General features: G+C 37.2%; 1 protein-coding gene across 1 annotated transcript in view; it reads right to left on the bottom strand.

The window, feature by feature from the left end:
• Positions 1 to 13,368, bottom strand: part of man1a1 (mannosidase, alpha, class 1A, member 1) — a 469,900-nt gene that overhangs the window by 215,586 nt on the left and 240,946 nt on the right. Inside the window, exon 4 of the mRNA XM_043684356.2 lies at positions 7,722 to 7,802. Within this exon, the coding sequence (XP_043540291.1) occupies positions 7,722 to 7,802 (81 nt within the window). The remainder of the gene's footprint in view (positions 1 to 7,721; positions 7,803 to 13,368) is intronic.

Genomic DNA, 13,368 nt, shown 5'->3' with positions numbered 1-13,368 from the left:
GAACCAATCACACAAAAGTAGTCTCTCAGACTGCAAACCATTGAGGAAAAGCCACTCAAGCTCTTTACTCTTAGCTTGTAAATTTTACAGATAGCTAAATAACTGATTGAGATAAGATGACAGAAGCTAAAGTATCCCAAATGAACTTTAAAATAAATATGTTTAAAACATGGCATATTTCTTATGAAAAACTGGAAACTCAACAAAGTTATTCTTTCAGAGCCAGTCAAACTGCATAGCAGCTATTTGAAAGTTAGTGTGCTGTTAAAATCCCAACTTGCCTCATTAATTAGTGTTATAAGCTTCCTTTTTTCTCTACTGGGGCAGTCCTTTCAACTAGTACTGAGGAAATTTAAGTACTGCGTGAAATTTAAAGCTTAACTAATGAAACTAATTCATACGATAACAAATCATCATTGAGTGATATTTCTAAATTTTAAATCCTAATTAAGCAAAATACACCATATGGTCTTTTGATGGTGTAAAACTTGAAAACTGTTGAAAAAGGCACATTTTGTGCGTTTTTTTTAGCAATAATCAAGTTCTACACTACCATCAGGAAAATGCACAAGAAACAATAATGCAAAAGGACAAAACAACATTTATACTGTATAAATCTTCTTTGATTGGTCAAGGCATTGCCATAGAGAATACACCAGTTAGGTGCCTGACACTTAACTGCCGACCCTTAATTAAATTTTAAACCAGCCTGATTGCCATGACCACTCAGAGTCAAGGCCCTGCAAAATACACCAGAGAATGACTGTCAATCTGAAACAGGTGCAGCTTGTGTGCATGTTTCTTCATTTTGCAAAGACGACATCCCTGTGAATTGATGTATGGAGCATCCTGTACATGCTTCCGCATGGACTTGTACAACCTACTCCTTCAGCCTCTCCTACGTGCAGTACCGGCAGAGCTCACTACTGAGCTTTGGTGCTACGAGCACTGCTGGCCAATAGCTCCAAAAAGAGTGGGATTTCCTTCCACCAAGGTGCAGAATTCCAACTTTGTAGTAATTCAGCTCCATTGGGGTTGATTTTCTCTGGCGTAGCAGCTGGCTGTTGCCTTTCCTTTTGGGTGGGGGGGGGGGGGGGGGGGGGGGGGTGGGGGCAGTGACATTCTCACTCCTGCTCCTTCTTCCCCACTCTATCCACACCTAAAGGTAAAGTCACCATAGTCCTTGAGCACTATAGCATTGCTCAGTCCACTTAGCTTAAACTACCACCAATCAATTCTCCCTCAGGGTTGAGATGGCGCTGAACCTCAGCTCGTACAGGAATGGAATCTGCGATTTCACATCACTCTGCATCACAAACCAGTGATCCAGCCCACTCCTGGCACAGATGTAAACATTGAAATATAAGCCAATTAGCTGGGCATCTGCCTTTGGGAAAATGCTACAATCTATTATTACAGAAGTAATAGCTAGACATTTAGGAAACGATAAAAAAAATTGAAAACATTGGTTTATGAAAGGGAAGATGTATTTGAAAAAATAAGTAGAGATCTTCTGAGGACATATCAAGAAGACTGATTAAAGGGGAATTAGCAGACATGATGCATTTCAATTTCCAAAGGACATTCAGTAAAGTGCTACAAAAAAAGCTAACTGCAGGATAAGAGCTTATGATGCGGGGTTATATATTCACATAGACGGAGGATTGGCTAACTAATGTGAAATGGAGAGTCAGGATAAATGAGTCATTTTCAGATTGATAAAATGTAACTAGTAGTTACATTAAGAGTGCCCAACAACCATCTCTATTAATAACATGGATGAAGGGAGCAAGTGTACTTCCACTGAATTTGCTGACAGGAAAAAAAAGATAACTGGAAAGTAAATTGTGACAGAAAGGCAAAATCAGGAAAGGTTGGGCAAAAAACTTGACAGATTAACTATGATGTGGGAAATGTGAGCTCTTTTTGCTAGAGCAAGTAGAAAAGAAAGGTATTATTTAAACTGAGAGAGACTGCAGAATGCTCGGTTACAGGGGGAGCCCATGTGTCCTCATACATGAATTACAATTAGTCAGCATACAGGTATAGCAAATATTCAGAAAGTTAAACAGACTGTTGTCTTTATTACAAAAGGGGTAGAGTACAAACTGGAGAATTCTTGCTATACTGTGAAGATTCTGGTGAGACCACACCAAGAGTAATATGTATAGTTTTGATCCACTTACCTAGAATAGAAGGGTGTAAGATTCACTCGGTTGATTCCTACTGTGAAGAGTTTAATCTTTGAGGAAAGTTTGGACCCATACTCACTAGAGTTTTGAAGTTAGATATATTATCTGGCTTTCATACAAATGGCACAGAAGACAAGAGCAAGGAGGTTTGCTGAACTTACACAAGACACCTCTTACACCTCAGCTGCAGCAGTGGGTACAGTCCTGATCCCATATTACAGGAAGGATGTGGGCACATTGAAGGAAGTGTAGAAAAGATTTCCAAATAGGAGTCCAGGAATGAGGGATTTCAATTATGTGGACAGCTTGTAGAAGTTGGAACTTTCTCTTCTTTGGAGAGAAAAAGCTAAGTGGAGGTTTGAGAGAAATTATGAGCTATCTGTATAGGTGAGATCGTGAGAAACCGTTCTCCTCGTCATTGAAACAAAAATCAAGAATGAAAGGGAACAGATTCAAAATCATTTGCAAAAGTAGCAAAAAAGTGATGCGAGAAAAATCAACTTTTCAGATCTGGAATGCACCATCTGGAAGTGAGGAGGAGACAGGTTCAATTGGGGCATTCAAAAGGGAATCAGATGATTATTTGAATGGAAACAATGTGCAAGGGTAAGTGGAAAAACAGCAGGACAATGGCCCTAGGTCTTCAAGTGCATTTGGGGAGCAAGTGCAGACACAGTGGGCGAATAGTTTCCTTCCGCACATTAACAATTCTGTGATTCTAGATTTTATTGAAAGATATAAAGTGTTGGAGGACTTCACAGGGAAGATCTGAGAGGATGTTTTCCCTCGTTAAACAAATCCAGAACTGGAGACATACATCAAAATGACAAACCTCTTGTCTTGAATGCAAGTAAGAGGGAATTTCTTCTCTCAGACTATTATTAATCTCTGCAATTCTTTAAGATAGATAACAGTGAAGGATGAGCCATTGAATTATATTCAAGTCTGTTAGATAAATTTTTGATCTTTGAGGGAATTGAGTATTATTGGAGAACAAGCACCGAAGTGGCGGCAAGTCAGTCAGTTTAGCCATGATCTTACTGAATTGTAGAAAAGGTTCAAGGGGCCAAGCTGCCTATTACTGCCTCTAATTCTCATGTTCTTATTATGGTTTACAGATAAAAAGCCACAGTGGCACTTAAAACTATCCTGAGGGATTTAAAAGAGATATCAACCAGATGTTCCTCTTCTGAAACTCTGGAATTACCTGCGATATAAGTAAATCAATGCTGGAAACAATATTCTTGAAATGGCTGACTAAGGTGTTATACAGACGCAGACTGGTATTTCTTCTTTTGCATTTAATCACTTGGCAAGACAGTCTAACATTGCTGGCCTTTGCTAAATCCTCACCACTGAGGACATTCGTTGACTCATTCATTACAGCATCAGAGTCCTTCTCACACTTAGTTATAAAGAAACTGAGCCAAGGGTAATTGTTGTGATCAATTGTGGTAATCTTATCAAAACTGAAGGCATTGAAGTGATCACGTGGGGCATGTAGTAAGCAAGATTTGGAAGAGAGATAACTTGTTTATTGAACAGCAGAATTTTCACTCTCTTTTGCTACATTTTATGTATTGTGAATGTTATTTTGCAGTTACTTTGAAGAGGGAAAAAGATACAATGAAAGCTTTAATAATATTTAATTATGATTACTGTATACAATGCATTTGTGTGGATGCATTATCTGTAGGCTAATAATGAAGCTCTGTCACAGAACTTGAAACCACTGAGCAACTTAAAAGCAAATATTATTACAATCTATGTCCTATGTTAAGAATCATCTTGACAGGGTATGTTTTTGCAACATGCTATTTTTAAATACAAAGACAACATTGAATTCCTCTCACTGTAGTGCTTCCAAACCTCAAGTTTCCCAAATACATTTCCAATGCAGGAGATCCATTCTTACATCTTCCCTATCACCAGTATCTTATTACGTTTGCCATTCCTAATCTCTAGGCTCCATTGAGTCTCCTACCTAAATGAACTTCATATTCCTTCCCCACCATTTTCAGCCAATAAGATACTATTCAGATTTTATAACCCGGCTTCATTGATCCTTTCAGCAATATTCCATTGCAATGCTGTGTGCAGAATCAACTTCCTGAGGAGATAATTTAAAGTACAAAGTGGTTTAACTAGCCCATGACACACTTAGTAGTGAAAACAATGGTAGCAATACTAGAGAGGCACTGGGGAGTAATAATCGACTGGAAGCATGTGTAGATGAAGCAATCATAGTGGAAAATATCCTGGGGAAAAAAAGAAGTGAGACAGTAAGAAGTTAACAATAAGAATTCCATGACAGTAATCACCTAAGGGTCTAATTAATAGCAGCTTTCTAAAACGATCAATGCAATTTCAATTTTGCCTTTCAGGCTCGAGAGTTTCAGTGAGATGTTCCAACAGAACTGAATCCCCTAATAAGCTTTTTTCCTAAGACTAGAAATTGTTAAATTAGAATTAGATTAATGCTCACATTCAAAATCAATTTCTCATTTGTAACTATTTTTCCTTCAAACTGGGCATTTGGCAAATGCTTATTGTGTTATATTAATTCACTACGACACCAGAAATCCATCAGAACTACAGGATACTCATTGGACCTCTCGTTATATACATTTCATTATTTCACATTAAGCCAGAAAAATAGAAATAATTTAAATATCCTAACACAATTCAAGATTCTTGTTAGATTTGACTATTAAAATGTGAGCGATGATTTTAAATTGCAAAAATATGCTTGATTCATAAATAAAATATAGTCACAAAAGCAGTTCAGTTCTCTTCAATAGCATATGAAGAAAATAAGCAAACACTGGAATTTGACTCTATCCAACAAACAAGCCAAAGACATTTCTTACTTGAACCAGACTATATTTACACGAATTTGAGGCATATTTACACTGAATGGATTTAAGTTACATCAAGCAATGTTAAGTCAGTACAGCTACATCATCAGGAGCAACCCTGGAGTGACATCAAACAACATCTTTCTTAGTGAATGTTACCAAATAATCAACCGCACATATGTCATCTCCAACACAAGTCTCGTTATGCATTAAATTATCACAATGACGATCATAAAATCCACTTGGAGACTGATGCCAAGAGGCAACCTAATGTATTTAAAATGAGAAGTCAAGAGAGGTCAGTTCATAATGCAAAGTCATCAAATTAAGACCCTGGTGACCATCATTCTTTTCTACTTCATATTTATTAAGAGAACCACTTAGAAGAATGAGCTGATTTAAATTAGAATGCCCAGATTAAAACAGAGTTAGTGCAAAAATCCCATCATTTTCCGTTTTTTATACATTATAAATTAGCAGAATGCATTTTAGTTTAATTTAAAACATACCATTTTGGATCAGTAAGATATTTCAAAGGAATGTTACTGGTCTGTAAGATTTCACAAATGTTCACTTTTGAACATAGACCTTCTCAAGCTGAAGTTTTGGCCTTAAAATAGGTCAATAAGCACATGCATGGAATCACTCAATCCCTACAGTGCTAGTAGAGGTGATTTGGCCCATCGACTTTACACCAACCATCAGACAATTGCAGCCAGACCCACTCCCCAATCATAACCCTAAATTAACCATGACTAACCCCTCTAGACCACACATCCCTGGACACTATGGATAATTTAGCATGGCCAATCCATTTACTCTGCATGTCTTTGGACTGTGGGCAGGAGTCACAGCACCCAGAAGAAACCCACGCAATCACAGGGAGTGCACGCAAACCCCCAGACAGACGTTATTTCAGGCTAGGATCATGTCCCAGTCCATGGCAGCGTGTGGCGGCAAAGCTAACTACTATACCATTGTGCAGCACATATTCCTCTGAACACACAAAAGGATAGAAAACATATTACACTGTTAATTAAAATTCAGTTCATAAAAGTAACTGCAGTGAATCTTCAAGTAACGTGTGGTACATCAGAATTTTGCGATGCACATTTGTAATTCTGTCTCATCAGTCAAGTTCCTGATCTCAAACAAACCTTGAGAAGTAAAGTGATCCCCTCCCCTACCAGCTGATGAAAAGAGATTTCTTTCTGATGTAGAACAGACAAGGAAGTCACCAATAGCTTCTTTCTTAAATTACAGAGCTAATGACAAATGAACCACCATTGAGATGTGGAAAAAAAAATTGCAGGTTTACTACTTAATTAGAAAACGTATAGCAAAACAGCTAGTTGGAGTAGGCAGTTTCTGGGTAATTTAGCAAAGGACTACCATTTTTAGTACCATAGCTACAATCATGTAAAATCACAACTCTACAGATTAAAATCTCCATTCTCGCTGCTTTAAATAGATAACTTCAAAATGCCTTAGATTTCCTTTTTGCTGCATATGGGCATCAATACTGAACATCTGATTTTTATACTTCAGTGCTAATATCAGATGTTCAGACCTGGTTCCTGCCAATTTCAGAAGACATAACCTAGAGTAAAATATCAACAATATAAACTGTACTCTTCTGATAACTGATCTGCAGGAAAAATAGCAAAATGTAATTTGCATTTTAAACATACTTGTTAACATCCAAATTGCAGCTTTAACTGTAAAAAGAAGCAGTGAGTTTCAAGCATTGTGGGGCTCTTGCAAAACCTCATTGTTAAGTTCCACTGTCTATTTTCTCAACTTCAGGCCTTAATTCAAATGCACAAGTAGGAGAGATTACAATTGGCAAGCATCGTGCAGCAAAGGCAGCTAAGAGATGAAGTAATTGCGTACAATTGATTTTGCAAAATCCATTTACGAAAAGCAGCAAAAGGATTTATTAACTAATTTAGTTAATTTGTTAAAGCACATTAATATTCTCAAACTATCATATACCAATTAAACACTTCAATTCTAAAGCTATAAATACTTCATGCAAAATAACAATATTTTTAAAAGTATTAAGTCAGTGATATAACAACTTCTGTTTAATTGCAAAACTGCATTCCATTTTCTTCCTTTTTTGCTCCCCCTCTTCCCTGACATCCAACGTCCCACTTCCGCTTAAAACTTGCTGAGGTACAGAAATAACAGGTGCTGGAGAAGGTGTCTGAATTTGGGGTTTGAAAATGTTCATGGTGGCAAATGTATTTGGGGGTAAAATCACAAGCTTAATCCAATGATGAAAATTCTCCAACTGAGGTCCGCCACACCCATTAGCATCAACAGTTTTGGCGCTGTTCCATTGCCTCACTGAAGCCACAAAGCTCAGATCATTCTGCGCCCCATCAAGAAATGTCACCGAACATTTTCAGACACAGGTTTCCACTCTAACACTCCGCCATATTATAATACAATGCTGACCCATAAATGAAACAGAATGCTTGACTAGAATATTTCTGGTACTTTTATATGACATTCTAAACATTGATTTTAAAATGGACAGCTAGAAAGTTCTTGTTCAAGTAAGAGGACTAAAGTCAGTTGACTTATAGATATTTATTTCAACTGAGAAGGGAACAGCTGGGTAGAACACAACAACTTTTAAACATTGAATTCTGATTGTACTCACCTCTTCGCCAGAAAGGTAGTACGCAGAGAGGAGCCCTCCGACAAATCGAATATTCACTTCAAAAACCGAAACCTCTGCGTGCTAAAAGGAAAACAATGCTGTCAGGATTGAACACACACAACCTTTCAATAAACTATCCAATTTCATACCTAACAACATTCTAAAGTTGTCTCTCTGCAAATTATTTTAATTCCGCTGTGGTAACTGAGTTGATTATTCACACTTTGTTTGTACAAAAACAAATCATTTCTTCTCACACCAAAAACCGAAACGACAAAAAGGATAACAATTGTAAGTGAACATGTAGGTAAAGAAACTGAAATAATTAAACAAGGAAAACAGCATATTACTCAACCGGAGAGCGACTGCAGAAATCGGTTTCCAAATATGTCAATCATCAGATGCGGGAATCCAAAGTAGACAGGAACAAGGTTGGAAGAACACAGCAAGCCAGGCAGCATCAGGAGGTGGAGAAGTCAATGTTGTGTGTGTAACTCTTCTTCAATCCTGAAGAAGGGTTACACCCGAACATCGACTTCTCCACCTCCTGATGCTGCCTGGCTTGCTGTGTTCTTCCAGCTTCCTGCCAATCACCAATGCTAGCCTGCAAGAACAGAGAATTTTTTTTTAAAAGGGAGGTGAATCAAATGTTGGCATTTTATGCAAGGGGAATGAAATATCAAAGTGTGCAAGCCTTACTGCAACTGTCCAGTGCTTTGATGACACCACAACTGGAGCACTGGGTACTTATTAAAAAAAAATGTACGTATGTGACAACAATTCAGAAAATGTTCACGTGACTCATTCCTGCGAGGAAGGGATTATCTTTTGAGCAAAGGTTGAACACGTTCAGCTTGTACCCATTGAGTTTTAAAAGAGTGAGGGATGATCTTATTGTGAAAATCATATAGGTTGCAATCAAAATAGAACCTAACAGTTTATTCATGCCTGACTGGCTGGACGAGTTTGTGTTTTTTCAATAAAAAAAGTTAATTTCAGTTCAGACAACATTGTTTATTGGTTTCTTGAGGCTTGACTAACCTGTGTGGTCAACGAATTGCTCTGACAATTTAAATGATGATGGTCCTAGGAGTTAAAATCAGATGCTGGATTTTGAAAATGTGTAGTACATCATGATTGTGACATCTTTCAAAAATAAAACTGGAAACACTCCGTGCTCTCTATGCATTTGTAAGCACTCTAACACCGTGGTCACGAGTTAAAGTGTTTTCACTGCAGTTGAATTTTAAGCAGATTACAGAAACACAATCTGTTTAAAAAAGCACAAATTCAAAAGTGAATCACAATAGAAGAACCACAATTTTTTAAAATTTGCACTGGATCTCAAATTTTATTATGACATTTATTTCTTCTACAAGTTTTTATTTAATACACCCTTCTGAACCCAGACAGCAGACAGAAACATATTCCTGTGGTCTAGGAAAGCTTGACTACAAAAATGAAAAGGAGACAGATAACTGCAATAATGCTGATATTATGAGATTTCTTTCTTCCTCCAAGGAAGAACTTCATTTCTCCCTAAATCAGACAGCACAAACCATCAAAATGGAGTCTGGAAAATCCAGAGAGGGTTCCCATGACCACAGATAGTTTGTTAGATGTGAATGTTTTCCTCAGAAAGATCACATGCCATTAGAAATGAGACCCGTTAGCATGTTGGCCCATGTAAAAGGCAACGGTGACCCTTTTAATTGAAGAAACAGAATGCCAACAAATTAAATATACTCTTAGGGTCAGTGCGATAATTTCAAAAGGTTAAAAAAAGGAGCATTAACATCAAACATTAATCACAAGCTGGCAGGCATAGCAATAGTGTCTCTTCGGGTCACACTTTTCATTTTCATCCCAGCCATGATACTTATTAGTGCTTACAGTAAACTACAAAGATGCAGGCTTTGCCGGGTAAACAACAGCAAGCTTAATGCATACAAATAGCAATTTGTAGTAAATTTGTAGTAAACAAGATACCTGTGCTATTTGTGAAAAGCTGTTGTTTGCTTCACCATCAAGAGAATTAAACTTGTCAGAGGAAGTAAGGGCTAGCACTTAAAGATCTATAGAGTATGACCAAATGGTGAAGAGAATAATCCGACTCTCAGGGCATATTAAAATGCCCCACTCCAGCAAATTCTGGGTCAATGTTCAAGATCTAAGCAATAAAAGCAAAAGTCCTCAAATATTTTAAGTTTGTTACAACGTTACGTAAAGTATATTGTATTACAATTGCAGTGAAAATGGAATATCAATGTTTAATTTTCATCATTTGACTTTATTATCAGAGACTTTAATGAAGTAAAAATTATATTTAAGATGGCTTTTGTGATCAGCTGTCATGTCCAAGCAATCCCTATGGAGTATATGAAACCAACAGCCTCAAATTACTACTTTATAAAAATTAACTGGAATTTGGCCTTGCACCAAGAAATTTCCATCTCTTGTTTTAGTCGTACTTGCATGATAACTGCACATATTGAGAGGTTAAAGGTCAGCTACAATTAAGTAGCTTGAAATGAAACAATGACACAGGCACACCTGAATCTGCAAAAGATCTGTAGATCAACTGCAGCTTTCAGGAAAAAGAGAGAAAGCACCATTAAATAATAACAAGCACCTGAGAAGCCCTTTTGCTCTCTCTCTCTCACACACACACACACATTCTCAATTGCAGAACCAAGATAGTGAAAAAGACCATAAAGAATTGCCACTCACTGAGAATTCAACAGCTGCAAACTTTGCCACTGCTGAATAAATAGAATAACAGCTAAACAGTTGGAATTAGGTCTTTTTATCTCAGAGTACTCTTAAGATCTGTACTTGCCTTTACCTTCTCATCTGTACTATATATGCACACTTCAAACATTAGTTTGTTCTCTCTCCATGGTCTGACCCGCTGTGATTTCCAGCATTTTTTGTTTCAATACGCCTTGTTCTCCTTGCTACCCGTTGTTAGGTCATTGACAGTAATTGTGTTTGTTTTCACATTTTATTACTTTCTCCTGGTAGTAAGTAATAAAACTCCATTCTTATTCATTCGAATAAACCTCAGATTTGGTTCTTCTCCATTCTGATGTAACAAATTAAGATCAACTGAACTGCAATAGCTACACGCAGAAATAAAAACAGAAGAGTTCTGATTGACCAAGAAGGGGTTAATAAAAAGCTAGGGGCCATAACCCCTCGTTATGCAGCCATAACATTTGTCTCATTTTTCAGCATTCTTTGACTGTTCAAAAGTGACCAGTCCTACTTTTACAAAGGAGTTTTCAAATGATATTTCTGAAAACCAGAAAAAAGGTTGCTAATAGAGCAAATTGAAGACTTTTGTCTTATGGGCTAAGCAATAAAAAGTACGGTACTATAGACACGGACAATCTGAAATAGAAATAGTAAATGCAAAAAACAAATTGCATCTGCAGAAATATCTCACAAACCATTAATTTGCCTTAGTAATTCATTATGTAAAATAAGTCTTTAATCTCAAACTATTTGGAAAATGGGGTGAAGGGGGGAAAAGGAGACATCAAAAATGCAGCCTAGCTTTTGAAAATGGGATATTATGGGCATAACCAAACAGTGAAGAGCAACATTTGAAGATTATGCTACTTGCGCCACAGCAAAACAATTCAGATGCTAGAATGGTTTAAAATTGAAAAATAAAGAGAGTATTCAATAAATGGTCTGTATATAAAATTGATATGGCATGGAGACCAGATGAGATGCACCCGAAATACTGAAGGATGCAAGCTGAAATTGCAGAGACACATAGCATACTTTTTCAGTCTTTCTTAGATTTGGGGGTGGGGTCAGGTGGATGGAGAATTGCTAATGTTTAAAACCTTTTTTGAACTAGGCTTTGCAAAATAAGCCCCACGAAGTTCAGGATAATGTAAGAGTTAATTCGACGAATGCGGATTAATTAAGGAAAGCCAGCATGAAATTTCTGAGGGAAATCACAGCTAGCTAACGTGTTAGTGCTTTCTGAGGAGTTTAGAGAGAAGATTTTGATGTGGCATAAATGGAATTCCAAAAGGTGTTTGATACAGTGCCACACAAAAATAAAACTTGTGAGCAAAGTTAGAACTCATGGAATGGAAGAAACCTTAGCAACATGGATGCAAAATTGATTGAGCGACAGAAAATAATGAGCAATGCTACGGGAAGGCTTGTAATGGAGTTCCGTAGGGGTCAGTCTTGTGACCTTTGCTTTTCTTGATCTATATTAATAACCAATAAGAGTGTAGAGAGAATAATTTCAAGATGTGCCGATGATTTGAAACTTCAAAGCATGGTGAAGTATGAGGAGGATGGTGTGGAATTTCAGAAGGATGTAGGCATGTTGGTGGAATGAATGGAAAAGTGGCAGGTGAACTTCAAGGAAGAGAAATGTGAAATGCTTAATTTTGGTAGGAAAAACACAGAGAGGCAATTCAAAATAAAACGTATGATACATGCATGAATTATGAAAAAGGCGTGTGGAATAAATTTCTTGAGCAAGTAGTGGATATGGGTACAACATTTAAAAGACATTTGAATGAGTACATAAATAGGTAAGGTTTGGAGGGATAATGGCCCAGAGCTAGCAGGTGGGACTAGTTTAGTTTAGGATTATGGTCAACATGTACTGTTTGGACCGAAGGGTCTATTTCCATGCTGTATGGCTTTACGACTCTAAATTAGGAATATTTTCCTCAGAGAAAGATCTGACAATAAATGTAAATCACAACCTTTTAGGACAGAATCGATGAAGAGAAACTGTTTGGACTAGGGAAGGGATTGACAGCGAGATGCCATGGATTTAAACGAATTACGAAAAGCAGCAAAAGTGATTTGAGGAAAAGTCTTTTCACGCAACAAGTGATTAGAATCTGGAATGCACTGCCTGGAAGTGTGGTGAAGACAGGTGAACTTCAACTGTGATTTTCAACCTTGAGTTAGACATTTACCTTAAAAGGAAGAAAATGCAGTGTTATGGGAGAGTGCAGAGGAGTAACACGAGACGAGTTGTTCATTTGGACCATTGTTCCAGAAACAATGGGCCAAATAGCCGCCTTATGCTGTAGGAATTCTGTGAACTAGCAAAAGAATATCAGAGACAAACTTTCCCCATTCCTGAAGAAGGGCTTATGCCCGAAACGTCGATTCTCCTGTTCCCTGGATGCTGCCTGACCTGCTGCGCTTTTCCAGCAACACATTTCCAGTATCAGAGTAATTAGTTTGGTTAAGTCAAGTATGACAGCCTATTTCATTATACTAGTGTGCATGTTCACGATATTGTATTTTTAATGGAGAAATAACTTCCGTTGATTGAACCAAGTGAATTTGATCATAATTGGTACTCTGTAGCTTTAAACTGTTGAGGTATAAAGCAGCTTTTAATCATTCAAACCAATTCATGCATCAACAACTGGCAATTCTGTAGACTGTCAACTGTAGAAAAATATTTTACATGTTTATATGAACACAGAGACCTATAAATCTAGTTTAAACCACTGTGTTCCATTCTATACAAGCGAATTTATAGCAGGCTGAGCCAATTTCAACGTAAAGCACTCAAGGTTACAGAACTGATGACACTACCAAAGAGAAGTTTGTTTTTAATTTTCAAATGTTTAAACACTTTCATTGT

This window comes from Chiloscyllium plagiosum, unplaced genomic scaffold (genome assembly GCF_037043375.1).
Source record: "Chiloscyllium plagiosum isolate Xiang-an unplaced genomic scaffold, Cpla_swu_hap1 HiC_scaffold_3, whole genome shotgun sequence".
NCBI lineage: Eukaryota > Metazoa > Chordata > Chondrichthyes > Orectolobiformes > Hemiscylliidae > Chiloscyllium > Chiloscyllium plagiosum.
The sequence above is the reverse complement of the archived record's forward strand: the minus strand, read 5'-3'. Positions and strand labels throughout refer to the sequence as shown.